At 40.4% G+C, this 18,842-nt stretch overlaps 1 protein-coding gene across 2 annotated transcripts; it reads left to right on the top strand.

The window, feature by feature from the left end:
• The first annotated feature begins 479 nt into the window (after window positions 1-479).
• On the top strand, window positions 480-9,274 carry LOC311069674 (uncharacterized protein). 2 transcript variants are annotated; one of them, XM_084093010.1, is made up of 4 exons: window positions 480-632; window positions 1,065-1,293; window positions 3,618-3,782; window positions 5,601-9,274. In XM_084093010.1, exon 4 carries the CDS (start codon window positions 5,624-5,626, stop codon window positions 6,251-6,253), a length of 630 nt encoding a protein of 209 aa, XP_083949136.1. In that variant the 5' UTR covers window positions 480-632; window positions 1,065-1,293; window positions 3,618-3,782; window positions 5,601-5,623; the 3' UTR covers window positions 6,254-9,274. The 2 variants fall into 2 exon arrangements, with proteins under 2 accessions (XP_083949136.1, XP_083949137.1); XM_084093011.1 differs by having other exon boundaries at window positions 487-632; window positions 994-1,293.
• Window positions 9,275-18,842: the final 9,568 nt, after the last annotated feature.

Below are 18,842 nucleotides of genomic sequence, written 5' to 3'. Positions count from 1 at the left end.
GAATATGCATGAATATGCAAATTAGCCCCGTCTCCACTCACTCACACCAGCTCAGAATAGCTGATACTCACTCAACTTTACTGTAGTAACTGTGTAGAAACTGATTCAGAAGAAGAAGTGAATTATACAGGCTCGTCTACAAGTCCATGTATCAGAATGCTTTTTTTGTATCGTTCTCTGCAAAGTCGGACACATGACGGTAATTAATATGATTAGCCTTTGGCTTGAATACATTATCAAACAGCTAATAATGTGTTGCTAATGTTACACAAACCATGTTCCCGTTCGCATCTCAGAGTCAGACAGCTGCCTTTAAAACTCAGGGTCATTAAAACACTTTGAACATCATAGAAAGTCAGTGGAGAAAGTTCATAAATGGTCGTGGTCGAGTCATGCGCTTGCCTCATATGTTTTATTGACCGCCTCACATTGTTCCAGTTAACATTTTCCTTCTTGGCTTAGCGGCTCATGCATAGCAAGATGCTGAGGACACCGTCTTGTGGCTTTGGCAACCTCTGTGTATTCGGCAAGCCCAACCCCACAGTCCATGAGTGATCCCTGAGATCCTCAGACGAGTGGACCGTGAGATGGACATGTGCTTCACTGACTCTCAGCATGACAAACACTGACAGGTAATCTCCTTTTCACTCTGTCTTTCTTTAAATGTGACTTACTGTAAGGGCAGGGCTCTTAGTTAAGTGTTAGTGTTAGAAAAGCCATATGTGGACAGTGTTTATCTAAAGACAATCTAACCACTTTAACAGCACACACAGGGTATTATCGTTTGGCAAGACAGATGTTTTCTTAGATTAACTCGAGGAAACAGTGAATCATCACATGCAAGGCTGCCAGGAATTCTTTCATTTTGCATGAAGGAGAAAGACTGGAAAGCTTTATTAATGGGTGCATTATGTAGATCCTTTATTCCGAGCTCTGAAAAGGATGTGATGTTGGTTGAGAATGAATAGTTTCATGTTTGCTCTGTGTGAGAAGGTGAGATGGAAAGTAAATCCTGAAGCAGCTCGGACTCGCTGATGAAGTGTGACACACCCTGTGTTATTCAGGAGAGAAAATGGAGGACAGCTGCATGTGTTCTGGACCAGGCAGGAGAAATAGTGTTTGCTAGCGGCACGTCACCTCCGGGCAGTTCTGTTGCATAATGAGAAACTCAAGCACAGTTTAAACCCCTGGAGGAAGAAACCCGCCAATCCAAGCAACACGACTGGGGCTGAGGAGTTTTCGTCAGAATCCAAACCTTCAGGTTTGAATTTGCCAAAGAAAGCCGATAGAAAGGTAAAGCTACATTGTGTTTTGATGATATGCGTAAGTACTCGGATGTAAAACTGTAAGAGACAGACTGTGTTTTAAACATGCTGATGATGCAACGGTCTGTGAATGATTTAAAATGTGCAAAACGTGCATTGTCTATTTTTTATAATTTTTTAATATTTAATGTAAAAAATGTCATCGGAATTTCTGCTCTATTTCCAGACACTGGCGTGGAAACACGTCAATAGAAGAAAAGATTCTAAATAGAACTTTAAAGGGTTCTGTCTTCATATATAGAACCGTTTAGGCGTTCCCATCATGGATCTAGTTTTAATGAATTAATTTAGTTTTAATTCATCTTTTAATACAATTTTATGAATTAAACAGCTTGTAAACATACTTTATTACTAGAGAATACCATTAAATATGAAAGTATTATGCGATTATTTAAGACATTTCTCCTTATAGAACCTTCTTGGCATAAAGAGTTCTTTAAAATTGAGTCAAGAACCCTATATAGAAGTTATAGAGTATATATAGAGTTCTATATAGAACCCCATTGAACCCTTTTTCTTAGAGTGCAGAAATAGTGTAGAATGAAATGCTTTCTTCATTTTCAGGATTTTAACACGTTCATTTCCATGGTTAAAGATAGGGTAGGCAATTATTTTTTTTGTTTGTTATTCTGGTTGAAACTCTCTTCACATCCTGATAGCACTCAATAATAGAAGTGGTCTAAATATTAAAACGTGGACATGTATATTCTGTGGAAGTCTCAGGACCAAAACACATTCATCCAATCATTGCATTTGTCGCATCATCTGCAGATCTGTCAGTTGTTTACGTTCATTATTAATAGTCCAGTCATTTTAAGCCAAAATGGGGGTCAACCTTGAACAAATTGCAACAGAAGCAAACTCAACTGATTTTGTATCCTCAATATGTCCTGAGTAAGGAAAAAAACCCCGAAGAATTCCATTAGAGGAAAGTTTCGAAAAAGACCCAAATATAGCCTATTCACACGCCTATTCATTCTTTTTCTTACGTGAATATGGTAAAAAAATGTAACCTTTAGATATCACCATGAAAATTACTGAGTTGATTACTTACATCAAGACAAACAAAAAATGTATTACAAGTGTTTTGAAATGGTTTGTTAAAGGTGATCTAAGTAACTTTTTTACCTTAACTGAACAGCTTCGGAGTCATTGGAATGGTTATATTACTTATTTCGGGTTGAATGGTGGTCGTTTCGCACCCCCCTGGTGCCCGTGAGCGGAAAATCCGCACTTGCAACTTTGAGCCGGCGGGTCGCCGGCCGCCGCATCAGGAAGTATCGCGTGATATCAGGTCTCGCGATGTAAACAATTGCTTTACGGCCAAAAGAAATCTGCTAAAATGCTGTCATTATTGCGCTCCCTCACGCTGTTCGAACCCGAATGAAGAAGACGTTTTAAAGAATGTCCCATCTGCTTTGATGTCGTTGATCTACTAGCCTCTGGTGTCTGAGAATCGCCAACGAGTTTTTACAACAGTGTTGTCAAATATCTATTCCGAAGCTGTGGGGGGAGCTCTAGAGAGAAACCTGCGAGCAAAAAGTGAGAATACAGCGAAGAAATCCCGAAACTACTGAGCCCTGCTTTAACATAACTGACAAACGGTGCATAATCTAATTACGTATGTGCTAATTTGCATAAATACCACAACAGATCTAAACATTGGGTATAGCCAGGTGAAAATGTGTTGTTGAATCTTGTTGACACATAACAGTAAAATACTTAATGTTAAGGTTTGAATGGAACCCATTTAGGCCACCCATGAGCATTAATACATAGAGGCAGGAAGAAGTACTTTAGAAACCACCTTTATTATTTTTTAAGAGATTGGGTTTTGGGCTGGGTCTGTGGGACTGTTTCTGGGGGACGAGTCTGAGAGAAGAACAGGAGACAAGGGTAAGGAGAATGCAGAAGACAAAAGGTAGGCAAAATAAAAAGTGAATCCCCAGAAACAGTCCCACAGACCCAGCCCCAAACCCCATCTCTGCAATAATAATTAATAAAGGCTGGTTATATTGAGGATACAAAATCAGTTGAGTTTGCTTCTGTTGCAATTTGTTCAACCTTTTTTCATAAAATGACTGTTGTGTGATTTGAGTCTGAATGTGCAGTCATGTGTTTTGGAGGAGGCGTGGCTTTGAAGGGAGGGCGGGATCTAAAGCTTTCAAAACTAGCTTGCTATTGCTAGCCACTCTGAAATTGCCTACCCTACCTTTAAATGGACAAACTGGTCATTGTGGACCACTTTATGTTGTCAGTTGCAGATGTGATAGAGGATGTTGTTGTTTTCAGCTGAGACGACAGCTCATGAACACCATGGCACTGCTGACAGACTGTCAGAGGACTGAGCCTGTTTTATTGCCCTCTCTACATCTGGCATTGGCTGACTAACCAATCACAGCGCCACTCTTGTTCACGCATCACTGAAACACTCTGTGGGTTGCAGATCTTTCACTGGTAAGGAGATTGGCTCATTTCTGAGTTTGTAAGGCTATTATGTTGCCTTCTAAGAGTCCTTCTTGAAGGCAAATTCAAAGCATCCTTTTTAGAGAAATGAATAGCAACAAGCTCAGTGATAACCATCCAAGATGGCGTAAGGACAGAGAAGTATCAATAGAATTGATTCATTACTAAAATCAATAGTTCTGATTCAAAATGGACCAATGTACCCCAGTATTTTGATTTCTTCTATATGTTTTTATGCTTAAAGGCCTTGGATGATGCGCTGACGTGATTTCCACTGAAACAGAAGCTAAGGCGGGACATCTTGAATTGCTCCTCCTCATTTCCAAATAGCCAATAGTGTTTAGTTTACCTCAGACTGCGAGTCATAGTCAAGTTAATGTTAATCTACATTGTTAAAAGCGCTGTATAAATGAAGATGACTTATCTTCATTTATACAGCGCTTTTAACAATGTAGATTGTTCCAAAGCAGCTTTACATTGATAATTGGAAATTAAAGTAAAGTGTTTTGGCTTTACAGCAGCTCTAGAATAAAGTTATTGTCCAGATAAAGTTAGTTTGATTGATTCACTTCCGTCGCAACGATCGTTAGTTATTAACTTAGGGGCCGCTAACACGACACCGTTTTAACAGAAAACTCTACACAGACTTTTTTCTCTGCAAACTTCAATAACGCGAACCAGTGAGAATGCTGATGGTGTGCACATGCGTATTACGAGTTCAGTCTATAGGTGTGTGTGTTTGAATACATGCGCGCAGGCGTGTAGTCCTTCCCTACAAATCAACCCTCAACATACTACTTGTCTGGCCTTAAAATTAATAATACAGAATTTTTATCGCTTCCATGTAGCGACGCGAACCGGAATTATCCCGACAGCGCTTTATCTGTAGATAGGTAAAGGAGGGAAACTTGACGTACTTGACAGCACCATGGAAGCGAATCCGAGCACTAATGATTCGTTGAATTCAATAGAAGAGGTGTGGAGAAATTCTAGTCAGTTCACTCTTAATTAATGTACAGATGGAAAACAGAATAAAACTCACACATCTCCAACCCATATTGCTCCGTGACGTGTCAACGCTCGCTTCGGCCAGGTGGTGTTTATAGCAGAGGGGGCGGAGCTTTAGGTTCTAGAGAGCATTTGATTGGACAGGAGATGATGTGATATCATATCACAGAAAATCCCTGACAGATTGGGTGAGACTGTAAGTTTTGAATGCTTATATCTCCTAAATGCGAGTTTTGTCATTGTTTTGGAACACATCAGCTTATTCATAACCTTAAAGCCAACATATTTACACTAAAAGCTAAAAAACTTACATTTTGATTTCAGGGGGCCTTTAAGTATCACATGGTTAGCTAACACTGGATTGTATTGAAATCCACAGTAAGTCAAATCTCCCGAAGAGCTGCAAATCGTAACTTGTCAGCACAACACAAGGCAGTGCACCGGGTTTTGGAACAGAGCCATGATTGTTGCTCTCAGGCTAAACAATATCTCATTCAGAGACTGAAGACGCTCTACTGAAGATCCTTTCTTCCTACAGAAGACAGACTTTTTAATATCAGTATCTCAGTATTGACTCTCCCATGGGACCAGTTTTATTTTTTTAGGAGAGTATATTTACCATATACTTATATTTAAGATATTTATTTATTTTTTATTTTTTTATATTTAATGAAATATCTGTTATGTTTTTTGGTCTGTCTACACAATTTATCTGTTTTTTTGATGTTTTATAATGTTTTTGTCTAGTTTATGCTGTTAAATGAATAAAGTTTGATCTATTCTTCGGTCTCGCACACGCAGGTCTCAAACAATCCCTCTCCGAGATGATCCTGTGCAGTCAGATGAGTTTTGCAGTGTTGTTCTGCACACTGTGGCTCGCCTCTCCTGCCGTCCTGCGCTCCGAATTCAAGGTGGCCTACGTGACCGAGCGCAACGTGTGCACGTGTGCGCAGGATCCGGGCCTCTGTGAGAAGATGAACTCCAGCGAGTGCAACAACTGTAAGGATCAGTCATCAGTGTTGCAAAGGGCCGAGAATCCCAGTCCGGTTCAGAAGAAGCATCTGACGGTGTTGTACACCTCGCCTCTGAATGTGGCCCTCCTGCTCAACAACTCTGAGGTCCGGCACCTGACGCTGGTCCAGTGCAAACCCGCCGACGACCAGCCCATCCCGGTTGAGTACTTCACCGTGCAGCGTTTGGAGACTCTAACGGTCCACTACCCATTCTGGAGGCCTGGACAGAGTCACAACGTCGTCATAGGGAAGGACAGGGACGATCCGTATCGAGAGGAGGCGAGAATCGCTGTCATTCATACCTCTGTGTTGACCGGGAAATCAGAGCTGAAGTCGTACACAGTCCAGACCAAAGTGGATCGCAGAGGCATGATGTCCTTCCCGGACATTTTTATGCCTCGCGTTGAGCTTTCGGAGATATTCGTCACTTTTCTGTACTGAGAGAGGCATTTTTCTGAGAGTGGAATTTAAAGTCCCCCTGTGGTGAAAATCAAGCTTTTAATGTTGTTTATATGTCTATGTGGTGTTTTTAATGTGCTTTAAGACAAACCATGTGAACAGTCATGAGTCGACACCATTGCTGAGTATTTTCCTCCTTAAAAGTCTCCTTAAAAAACACGCTTTGAAATCGCTGGTGTTTCTGACGTCACAAACTACCTTGTAACCAATCAGATCAACGTGTGATTGTCAACCAGTGGATCTCTGAGCTGAGTGAGTGGAGGCGGGGCTCATTTGCATATTCATAGAACCTTGAATACTAAATGAGGCAAGGGTGTCGAGTTACATTCAAGGAAAAAAGTTTAAAGGGTAATTAAACCCCTGGTCAGAGCCTGACTCCACCCACTGGCAATATTTGAAAAATGCTAGAAAAGTGGGCAGACCCCAGCGGAGATAGAGGGGACGAACCGTGAGCGGGGGGGTGTGCACCTGAGACCTGCTGTCAGACTCTCTAAAATGGAGTGACTCACAGGGTCGCAAGACGATGTAAAGTACATGCATCTGATGAGTTTTATCGAGTTGATGTCAATAGCGCGCGCTCTCTATAGGCATTTTCATATTTTGCCGCTATGTGAAAAAATCCAGCAAAATGCGCTGCCGCGTTTGTCGACCCCAGAGGATTAACTTTAGCCTAACCATAAATTGTGATTAAAATATATATGATCACTCACATCAAGACGCCGCTGCGGTGGTGGAGTCCATGCAGGAGTAGCAGCGTTTGGCACTGCGTCGCTTTTCAGCGCGAGCTGTGTGGAGAAGCCCATTTCCACCTCTATTGCGTTGGAAAAGCAATTCCGCGTAAAATGCAGGTTTCACACTCACGGTCTCCCAGGCCAAGTGCATGCAACCACTGGCGCCTAAGCTATGCAGTCCAGCAGTGCTTTTGCCACTAGCAACACTACACCTACTACCACTGTACTAAATACAGATAAATCTACGCTAGCTCATCCAAGGGCGTGGTGAGCTCGTACCAAGGGAGGGCGTGGTGAGCTGGAACCTGCCTACGTCACGCAGTACCGCTTATGTCACGCAGTACCGCAACATCCAATAGGAAAATTCAACTGCAGTAGCCACCGTTTAACCTTAAGAGGGCAGCACTCAGACGTTTTTACACCATATATTGTAGAATTAAAACACTTTATACCCAAATGTTAAAAAAGTTACTTGAATCAATGAACAGCACTAATAAAGCCCCTTTCTTACAGATCATTAACTAAAAAAAGTTGGTTTAGGGTTTAGTTACCCTTTAAATGTGTCATTTTGATTCTCAAAGATGAGTTTTAAGGGATAAAATGATTGACTACAGGGGGACTTTAAATGCTTCATTGTACTGTAGATGTAACACAGTTGTTGCTGTCACTATAACACAAATAGCTGTTGTGCATAATTAGTAATGTATATACAGTTGTGGCCAAAAATGATGTCTGGAGGGGACATTTGTTTTTAATGACCCTACAAGTTCGATTAAACCATCAAAATATGAGGAAAATATTTTCAATATGAGGGAAGAAAAAAACACTTAATTTGGTTAAGGTATTTATCACACACAATTATTTGGCAAAAAAGGGAAACTACAGCTATAAAGCTTTTATTTTACTATGGAAATATGCATAGAAAAACAAAAAAGCATACATTGACTACAACATAATCAGTTATTTTGTTGGTTCTCTCTTGTTTCTGACAGCCTGGTCAGAAATTACATCCGTACAATTTGGCATGTTTTATTGTGTTGTCATCACAAATAAAACAATCAACTCCAAGCACAACTACGCAATATGCTTACAAAATCTTTAACACATTTTGAATAATATTTTAATAAAGGCACTTTATAAAGGTTTTCCTAGGCCAGAAATCACTTTTAGCCAATACTGTACATAATACAATTACATTGTATGAATAATTATTACATACATTTCAAACACCAAATTCTTTCTTTCAGAATCAATCATTATACAAACTTTATTATGTTAAAAAACAAAAACAAAGTCAGAACAAAATCATTTTATGAGGATTGTAATTTGGGCTTTGCACATTTTGTGTGCTTTGCACATGCACTGCTGTTTTATTGAGGATTTAATTCTCTTTAGATGATTTGTATTTACAAAAATTATGAAATAGAATAATATTGTAATTTTTAAAAAATGTATTTATATAATAAAAAATACCAAAGAATTGTGTGCTGCTGTTGTGCAAGACTCACGACCAGAGTCCCAGTCGGTATCGTTTGTAATCTCTGGCAACAATTCTGCAAAACCATTACGCTGCTTCTTGCATGTTTTGCGAAACTTTTAAAGTGAAGTAATCAGTGAGTGGGCTAAAAGTGTGAGTTTTATCAGAAACAGATGCAGGTGGTGATGTTTTTATTACGTTGGTTTGTGGCAGTTCGGAAATGAAATGTCAGGTGAGTGGCGCTTAAAGGCTAATGCTTTCACATTTGAGAATAACACTAAACCCTCTCCTAAACCATATATCCAAAATATACAAACACATGTTGCTTCAGCATTTTAGCTTGATTAGCCTAAGTTTTGAAGCTGTCATATCGGGACTCAAGTGCAAAGCTGTAGGCCTATTAGGTGAGCTAAATGTATGTTAGAGAAAAGCCACACATATGGAGATGATGATGTCAAAAAGTTTTACAATGACTCAAGACGTTGTGCTGTTGTTTTATTTCAAGACATTTTCCCGGTTTTTTCCTTAAAATGCTAGTGTGTGTGACTAATTTCTTACGCATCTCATCCCAAGCCTCCAGCGCTAATTCCAAACTGTCATTTTAGAACTAGTGAATGGAGGAACTGAGGCTTGAGCTATTGATTGATAGTTATATGCTGATGACTAATGCTGTTATATGAGAGAGAGAGAGAGAGAGAGAGACTTGACTTTAAGATCTCTTTATTTACAAAAGTATTAAAGATATAACATTTTCAGTAAAAAAGTTTTTTTTTTTTTTTTTTTTTTTTAACCAACTAGAAATGAGAGCATTTAAAACAAAATAACCACAGAGTCTCAAGACTTTTACGATCAAAACTCACTCATGCATAAATTTGGAGACAGCCATCAATGTCAACATCACAAATAACATTCCTTATGCCCCATTTACCTCTGAAAACATCCAAGTCATTAACCAACTTGTAATAGCTAAACTCTATATTTATACGGGATTTTATTAACCCCTGTAACACTGCAACCACATCAGTTAATCCACCATTATTCAATTTTTTCTTTCGTGACAACCAAATTGACATTTTTGCTTGCCCAAATAAAAAATTTAATAAAACATGAACTTCTTTGTTTTTCCTACTGTACTTAGGCCCATAAATAAAAAACATAGGCATAAAAACTTCCCCCAGGGTCTGACACCACTCTTCTAATTTGTTAAATAATGGCTTTAATCTAAAACAGTCAAAAAACAGATGAAAAACTGTTTCCTGCATCCCACAGAACGGACAGCCCTCCCCTACCTGTGGGTCAAGGTGTGCTCTGTGTCTGTTTGTGGCTATTATCCCATGCACAATTCTCCACTGAAGGTCTCCAGACCTTTTCTCTATAGGAGTCTTGTACAGGGACCTCCAGCAGCCTTTAGGGGAAGCGCCTGGCCCAAAAACCTCCTGCCACTTGGACTCTCTTACACTCTCAAGCGAGTGCAGATGTGACACCTTCACACAAAGTACATAAAAAGCTTTTTTCCCTGTGTTGCTAAAAAGCTCCAGTTGGGGGGTCTTAAAAGAAAGCAAGCCTCCCTCAGCCTCTTGCCATTCTCCAGTGTCTGCTGAAAAAGCCAGTTCTGGGAAAGTCGAGGTTTCCTCCTCTCTACCAGACGACTCTAAAACCAGTCTATAGTCCTGGGGCAAAAACTCACGTATTTGAGTCAGCATTCTCTCCACCACTCGAACTGATCTGATGTCCAGCTTTTGAGCCAAAATTTCAGCAGATATCCACCCATTCTCAGAAATCAGAAGTCCAACTTTAGTAATGTTTGCAGTCCATAAAGCTCTTCTGAGGGAGACTGAATTAAAAATGTTCAAAGCCAGTGCCGGGTTTAAGAGCAGAGGTTCTTCCCTCATCCACAGGTCCAGCACACCATTTGGCTCCCGAGATATTTTTAAAAGTCTCCATGCTCTCAGTACCGACCTGTAGAAAGGTGTCAGTCCTGTTAAGTCCAGCTTGTCGATGTCCATGAGAAACAGGTGTCGGTCTAACCCCATATTGCCGGCTCTCCTCAGAAGAGCACAGGCTACCTCGGCCCAACTCACGTGCTCCCCGTAGAGTAGTCTCCGAGCCGCCTGGAGTCTGAAGGCTTGGATTCTGGAACTGATGTCGACCAGCCCCTGTCCTCCTTCCTGAATAGGCAGATACAGCACTGGCGCCCTCAGCCAGTGCTGTCCCGACCAGAAGAAGTCCACCAGGTTTTTCTGGATTCCTCTTACTAGCTCTTCTGGAGGCTCTAGAATCATCATCCTGTGCCATAACGATGAAGCCACCAGATTATTGCAGACCAGGACCCTCCCCCTGTAGGACAGCCGAGGCAGCAACCATTTCCAGCGAGACAACCGAACACACACTTTCTCCACTAGGCCCTCCCAGTTTTTCCTTTTAAATTCATCTACTCCTAAAAACACCCCAAGATATTTAAAGCCTGTTCTCCCCCACTGTAATCCACCAGGAAGTGATGGACTATTCAGACCAGGACCACACCAAAGAGCCTCACTTTTACCCCAGTTAACTTTAGCCGAAGATGCCTTCCCGTAACATGCTAGAGCTCCCTTTAAAGAATCAACCTCCCTCTGACAACTAATTAACACTGTAATGTCATCTGCATATGCAGAAAGTTTAGTAGGTTCTTTAAAAACCAGTGTACTAACATTCAAGCCCGTGAGCTGCTGTCTTAATCTACATAACAGAGGCTCAATAGCTATGCTGTATAGCTGACCCGAGAGAGGACACCCTTGCCGAATACCTCTGTGGATCTTCACCGGAGTACTGAGGCCACCAGCCATTTTAACCATACACGTAGCCTCAGTATACAACAGTTTAATCTTAGAGATAAAAACATCCCCAAATCCAAAAGCCTTTAACGTATTAAAAAGAAAATTGTGGTCTACTCTGTCAAAAGCTTTTTCCTGATCTAATGACAGAAACCCAATATTAATATTGTTTTGAAAAGCAAAATCAAGCATGTCCCGTACCAAATGTAAATTATCTGTGATGGATCGATCTTTTATACAGTAAGACTGGTCTTTGTGTATGATTTCAGACAATACAGTATTTAGCCTGTTTGCCAGACATTTAGAAAAGATTTTGTATTCTGAGCATAAAATTGCTACAGGCCTCCAGTTCTTTAATAACGTTAAATCTCCCTTTTTTGGGAGTAGTGTCAAAACAGCCCGCCGACAGCTTGTGGGAAGGATTCCTTCTGTAATGCAGTTTTGCAAAACCTCAAAGTAGTCATTTCCTAAAACAGTCCAAAAGTTCTTATAAAACTCTGCAGGTAATCCATCCAAGCCAGGTGCACGTCCTGAAGAGAGACCCATTACTGCAGCGGTGACCTCCTCAAAGGTGAGCTCAGTCTCTAACAAGTGTTTGTGCTCTGGAGTTAAAACAGGAAGGTCCTGAAGCAGTTCATTTGTGCACTGTTCATCCGAGGTTTCAGCAGTAAATAAATCAGAATAAAAATCCACAGCGATTCTACGCATTGTGATTGGATCAGAGGTTTCTTTTCCATTGTTTTCTTTTAAACAGTACATCTGCTTTTCCTGTCCAGCTTTTCTCTCCAAATTAAAAAAATAAGATGTAGGACCATCCATGTCCCTTGTTGTTAAAAAACGGCTCCTTACAAGGGCTCCTTTAACTTTTTCATTTAGAATGAAGCTCAGCTGGTTTTTCTTTTCTGTCCACAGTTCTTGTAAATCTGCAGTATCATTAACAGTCATTGTCTTTTCAATATCAATGATCTCCTTTTCTAGCAACTCTAGTGTCTTTTTTAAAACCAAAGAAGAATGGGTTGCATATTGCTGACAGAACCCTTTTATATGAACCTTACTGATTTCCCACCACTGAATTATATTTTCATATAAAACTTTTTCATTTTTACAGATTTCCCAAAAAACTCTAAAGTTATCACAGAAATGCTTATCATCCAGAAGTTTAATGTTAAAATGCCAGTAGTAACTTTTCTGAGCTCTATTCACCAACGAACACTCTATTGTAATGAGTTTGTGATCAGAAAAAGATGTAGGAGTGATAGCTGTATGTTTTACTCTATTCCTCATATTATGTGATGTGTAGAACCTGTCCAAACGTGCCCCAGAAATTCTACCATTGCTAAAATGTACCCATGTATATTGTTGTGCTGCTAGATTGTGTTCCCTCCATACATCTGCTAGATTGAATTTTTTTATCACATTTACTAAAACCGCAGCTGATTGTGCGTGAGGTTCTTCTCCATTCCTGTCTTTTGTGAAATCTAAAGTGCAGTTCCAATCTCCTCCTAAAATTATTAAATCCCCATCCTGCTGCTGGCTTAAAACTTTTTCCAATTTGGAAAAAAACTGCAACCTGTCAGATCCTAAATTAGGAGCATAAATGTTTATGAACACAAAAGAAAGGTTTCTAATTTCAGCCCTAATAAGTAATAATCTCCCTGGTTCGATCTCATTTTTAAATAAAATTTTCGCTTGAAGACTAGGGGAAAAAAGCACAGCCACTCCAGCACTAAGATTAGTCCCATGACTTAAAACCTTCTCTCCTTCCCACCACAAACCCCAGTCAACCTCATTTCTTTGGTCACTATGGGTCTCTTGCAAAAAAACAACACTAAGATCTTTCAAGCGTATGGTTTCTGAAAGTAACCAATTTTTCTTCCCATCCCTCATCCCATTTACATTTAGGGATCCCACCCGTAAGGTCTCCATAAGGAAGAGAGAGAGAAAGAGAAAAAAACAGAGAAAAGAGAAGTCAACAGCCATCATATTTATTTAGTTTTTCCCCTCGCTTTTCCTGCTTTCTTACCTAATCTTATTGCAGTTATATGTTTCTTTAAACGAAACCTCTTCTGTTGTGTAAGCTCTTCATAGTTGCTCCTTTTTCTAGCCCATATTACCGAAGAAATAAACTTTTCCACGTCCGGGAAATAGTCACTTATTTCAACACCTGATTTTTCTTTTGTTTTGTCAAGAAAAGAGTTGATTTGTTCAACAGTATACATATCTTTTTCAACCTCTAACCACTGCTCATTCTCTCTCATTCCATCATTACTATACTGAGATAAAACCTCCATCTCATCAGTCATGTTTTCCATTTCACCTTCTACCTGTACTGTATCATTACTCTGACACACATCCTCAACATCACCTTGAGTCTCACTCTTATCAACATCAGACAATTCACACACTGATTTTTCAGGAACATAACTGCAGCCAGGTTGTTCCTTACTTACAATCACATTATTTTCACTCACCTCCTGCTGTCCCTGCTCTTCCTCAGTAGTGACTGTATCATGCTCCTCTGCGTTCCGTGTTCCTGTGTTTTTTCCTGATTTATCAGTGTTGTTTGCGTCAGATGTGGACGCGCGCGGTTCGTCTCTGTGTGGACACGCGAAGCGCTTATGTCCCAGATCTCCACAATCAAAACAGCGTAGACTGTCAGTAGTAGCATAAACCATGAAAGAATTCCCACCTTGAATGACACGGAAGGAGACTTCCAAGGTTCGCTCCGGTGAATTTAAAAACATATACACCTGACGTCTAAATGAAAGGACGTGCTTTAAAGCGGTGTTTTTACACCCTAAGGGAATCAATCGGACGAGACCCGCGATCTTACCAAAACGTTGCAACTCTTTTATGATAACATCATTAGATACAAAAGGCGGCACATTTGAAATGGTAACTTTTGTTGCTGGAGCGGATAGCGGGGTTACCGGGACATATGTTTCCTTCACCCATATACCGCTGACAGTCAACTGATTGACTAACGCCTCAGACTTTAAAAACACAACAACTGCTTTATTCATTCGAGAGGCCGAGACGACATTCTCAAAGTCCACCTGTTCTCCTATCACCAGCAGCAAATCCTCCACTGTCACTCCGGGCTCTGGCACACACCTGCACCCATTCCGCAGTGACAGTGTTGGCGTTCCTGGCGTGGGAACAGACGCCATGCTGGCGTCTCAAAAACGCACACACACTGAAGAAAAGAACTTTCTCTACTCTGTGTTAAAAAAAAAACGAGGGGAAAAAGAACCGTAAAGAGGAAAACCAAAGTTCCCACAAGTGCTCTCAGCAACCACTCAGCTCCCACGCACACTCCCAACATGCACTCCGATAGAGAGAGAGGGAGAGGGAGAGAGAGAGAGAGAGAGATTAGATATCCCTTTCGAAGTCAATCTGCGACAAAATCAGATACTCATTATAATCAGTGATGCTGTCAACACTGGATGCGGTGCGACACAACAGCTTACTCCCTCCGGCAGGCCCGCATGGGGAGTTGCTTGATGTAATGGCCCACGCCACGGACAGGTTGAATTTTACTCAGGTGAATGAGAAACGGCTGATTGGATGAGTGATTTTTGGTGGTCGTCTGAGGTGGAGAGGTCCTGGAAGAACCCATACTCTATGCACATTTTCCCTTTACAGGGAATTGTGGAACTGTGGTTCCTAATTATTGTGATCCAACATTTTCCTCACATTTCAGGATGAAAAGACAAACATTTCAGGTGAAGGATAATCCACTTCTTACCTCTGAGACTGTGTTAATATCTAGTATTACCTTATTATTTTTATTGTGAATTAGGCTTAGCCTATTATTATTGCTGATCACTGTTGATATGCTATATTTTTACTATAAAACTCTTTCAACAAATATGTCTTCTAATATCTTCAATTGTAGTGTATACCGAGCTGCAGGACACATTTGGAAATGACTTGGCCCATTGTGCGAGCTGGTTTGAATGTTGCAGCTGACTGGGCTGACATTTTTGACACACCCACCAAACAAGAGAAAACGCATCTCAAACCCCGTTGCACATGGTTTCCAGGAAACATGCCGTTCAACCAACCGTAGCAAAACGTTGTGCAACGGTTTGAGCTTGAACCATAGACAGTAAAAGAAAGTAAAAGTAAAAGGCTTGAACGTGCTCCTGCTTAAAGGGACACCAGGCAAGTCTGAGTGTTTTTTCTCTACGTAGCTCCCCCTAGTGTCTGGTAGTAAATGCTTTCAAACACTCTGTTGTAAAAACGAACTGTTGTCCCTCCCCCCCTCGCCACGAGCAACCCAGCTGATCAGCTGTCAACCCAGCTGAGCAGAGGAACAGGCTATTTCAAAACCAGTTAGGTCTACCGAGGCAAGTAAAGCAATATTTTCTTTCCAACTGATGGCGATTATTTTATTATTTTTTTTATTGTGTTGTCATGCATACTATTATTTTTACCGGGAACGAACGATATGAACGAGGCGAACTACTGCTTTGGTGTTTGTTTGTTTTTGGGAGAATGGGCATGAGCATAAATATATATATATATATATATATATATATATATATATATATGTATCGGAGGGTAATATTTGTCTAAAGTTATATTAGTAAGGTCTATAAATTAATCTGGTAGAATGACGGTTTACCTTTGCTTGTCTAACATCAGAACGTTTTTACTAGCTCGATCATGATATGTGCAACATGTTTATTGCTTATTATCAGACGGCGTTGACTTAGTGACATAAAATAAAAGTGTAAGTTACACAAATAAAACCGACAGAGGAACGGCCAAACAACTACAGAACTCAAACGTGTTTGCTAATGACAATGCTAACATCAAAGTTATAGTATCTAGCGTACTAGTAAGCCCGTAACAGACAGCGATCATAATAAAAACCTTTACAGACAATAGCAAACATCCTGAGGTCGCAATTACTTGAAATTTAAATATTAAACACAGTTTATTACAAAGATACTTACAAGTGCAACAGCAGGATCAGCATCCGTTTTGCAGGCTTCTGTTTCTCTCAGTTCTCCCCATTCTGAAAAAGCCGGTCCGATATTTACTCGAGTCTGACTTCTTTCTCGGTCAGTCTCCCGTTTCCTCTTTCGTTGGTCGATTTCCGTATACCCACTTAAAAAATCGTGAGGATGCGTAACAACTTCGTTTTGTGTCAGAACTTTCACTTTCATTCATAAATTCACCCAGCCCCAGCGCCAGAACATTTTAACAGGGTGGGCTATCCCTCCTGCACGGGGGGGCACATGAGTTTCAGTGGCCGTTTAGAAATTACATCGGTATCATGTACTTTTGCCTATACAACAAAACGATCCCTATCATTACGTCATTATTGCGCAAAAGAAAAAAACAGTATTTTGATTTTGCACTGGACCAAGACGCACATCAGCACTATAGCTCAAACTGCGTAACTACCTGTGCGTGCAAACCTCGCTTCGAATCCCGCTCTGTTTAACCACCTGTGCGTGCAAACCTCGTTTCGAATCCCGCTCTGTTTAACTACCTGTGCGTGCAAACATCGCTTCGAATCCCGCTCTGTTTAACTACCTGTGCGTGCAAACATCGCTTCGAATCCCGCTCTGTTTAACTACCTGTGCGTGCAAACCTCGTTTCGAATCCCGCTCTGTTTAACTACCTGTGCGTGCAAACATCGCTTCGAATCCCGCTCTGTTTAACTACCTGTGCGTGCAAACATCGCTTCGAATCCCGCTCTGTTTAACTACCTGTGCGTACAAACCTCGCTTCGAATCCCGCTCTGTTTAACTACCTGTGCGTGCAAACACCGCTTCGAATCCCGCTCTGTTTAACTACCTGTGCGTGCAAACATCGCATCGAATCCCGCTCGGAGCCGGACTGGTTGAGTAGGACTGGTTTTATTATGACAAAATGCAGCATCTGCTTCCACGGAGTATTCCAACCACTCCCGTGACGTAATCCACGACGCAACAAAGGACCGTTGCTGGTTGCCTCAAAGGCGAAGAGGATAACGTCTTAACTTAACTTGATTCGGTTTATCCTCACCAAGGTCGAGAGGCATTCTTGGGGATTCAGACGTGCTCAATCCGGGGAACGAGAGCTAGCAATCAGTCAGTGTTGGTGTCGTGTTGGCACCTGGTAAGTCTGCTGAGTTTCTGTTGGATGGTTGCAGTTGTTGTTGCATGGTCGCATCTGGAAAACTACAGGACCGACTTGTCATATATTTTCGGATATCCATTTTTATATTCTGTTATGGTAGTCTTAACAAAGAATATACGTCTTAATCGATCATTCTATCTAGCCGTCACTGATGAATCACGCAATTGCAAGAAGCACACTGATAGGCTGCTTGGCCAATACAAATCTCCGCCTAGCCTACCACTTGTCTGACTCGTTCTGGTGACGATCAAATTTAAAATGAAAGAATAAATTAATGTTTCGTTTTTAGAATATATATTTTTTAGAATTAGCATATTAATTATAATTATATTTATCATATTATATTTATTTAAACAGTTAATTAAGTTTTTACGTTCTTGCCTGGCTTTGCTGGGGAGGGGGGGCTTGAGATCATCGCAGGGGGGGCTTGAGATCATCGAAGGAATCATTTTGAATGAATAAATCAAAAGTAGGGCTGTACAATGAATCAAATCTCGATATGGACTAGTGTCTGTGAATATTAAAGTTAAAAGAGACTGCAGTTGTTCTACGCGTCTCTGGGAATGAATGAGCGCTCAATGTGTGCTCCACTACACACACACACACACACACACACACACACACTGAAGCACGTGTGATCACGCTCGTGGTGTTTTCAGCGTTTCACTGTATTGAGACATGAGCTACTACATGTGCACTTCATCGCAGAGCTGCTATGAGAGTCACTTCACGAGAATTTCACCATTTCATTTGATAAAAGTCATTCATTCGTTTCATATACAAACACATAGAAACTGTAATGTCTTTACGACAACCTGTCAAAATAAAAGTTCGGTATAACTTGAAGAAATTATAACAGAAATACTAGAGTATACTTCAAGTAGGCCTAATAATAATAATAATAGTTTATTAAAACACACAGAAACTCAAATGTCTACAACCCACCAAAATAAAAGTTCGGTCTAACTCAAAGAAATGAAAAAGAAGTAAAAATGAATTTTAAAATAATAATAATAAAATCTATTAAAACGTTATTTTAAGGGAATATCACACAAGTTTTCATACATGTTTTAATTTAAAGAGTAGCCTAAACTTGCCAAAACAATAACACCATTTTTTTTCTCAAAAACACCATTTCTAAAAGTAAATTTGTATTTGTGCCTATAATGTTTCTTTTTTTAATTTTTTTTATTGTCAACTGATAAAACCTGTGCTTCAGGGACCATATTCATATAACATCTAAGGCTAAATGTAGCTCTTAACTGGCTGAGTTAGATGGTGATTAACACTAAACAGTAGAAAATCAGTCCAGTCTCCCCAGCTGTAAATGGCTGTTAAAGTCTTGTGTTGCTTATAATAAATTGACATGCTGATAACACCTAATATTTCATAATGCTCTCAATTACATGTCG

The sequence above is a fragment of the Abramis brama genome (genome assembly GCF_963993115.1).
Source record: "Abramis brama genome assembly, chromosome: 19".
NCBI lineage: Eukaryota > Metazoa > Chordata > Actinopteri > Cypriniformes > Leuciscidae > Abramis > Abramis brama.
The sequence above is the reverse complement of the archived record's forward strand: the minus strand, read 5'-3'. Positions and strand labels throughout refer to the sequence as shown.

What these genes read in the sequence shown, in the direction of transcription:
- LOC311069674 (XM_084093010.1), top strand. Translation starts at nt 5,624, where the DNA reads ATGATCCTGTGCAGTCAGATGAGTTTTGCAGTGTTGTTCTGCACACTG.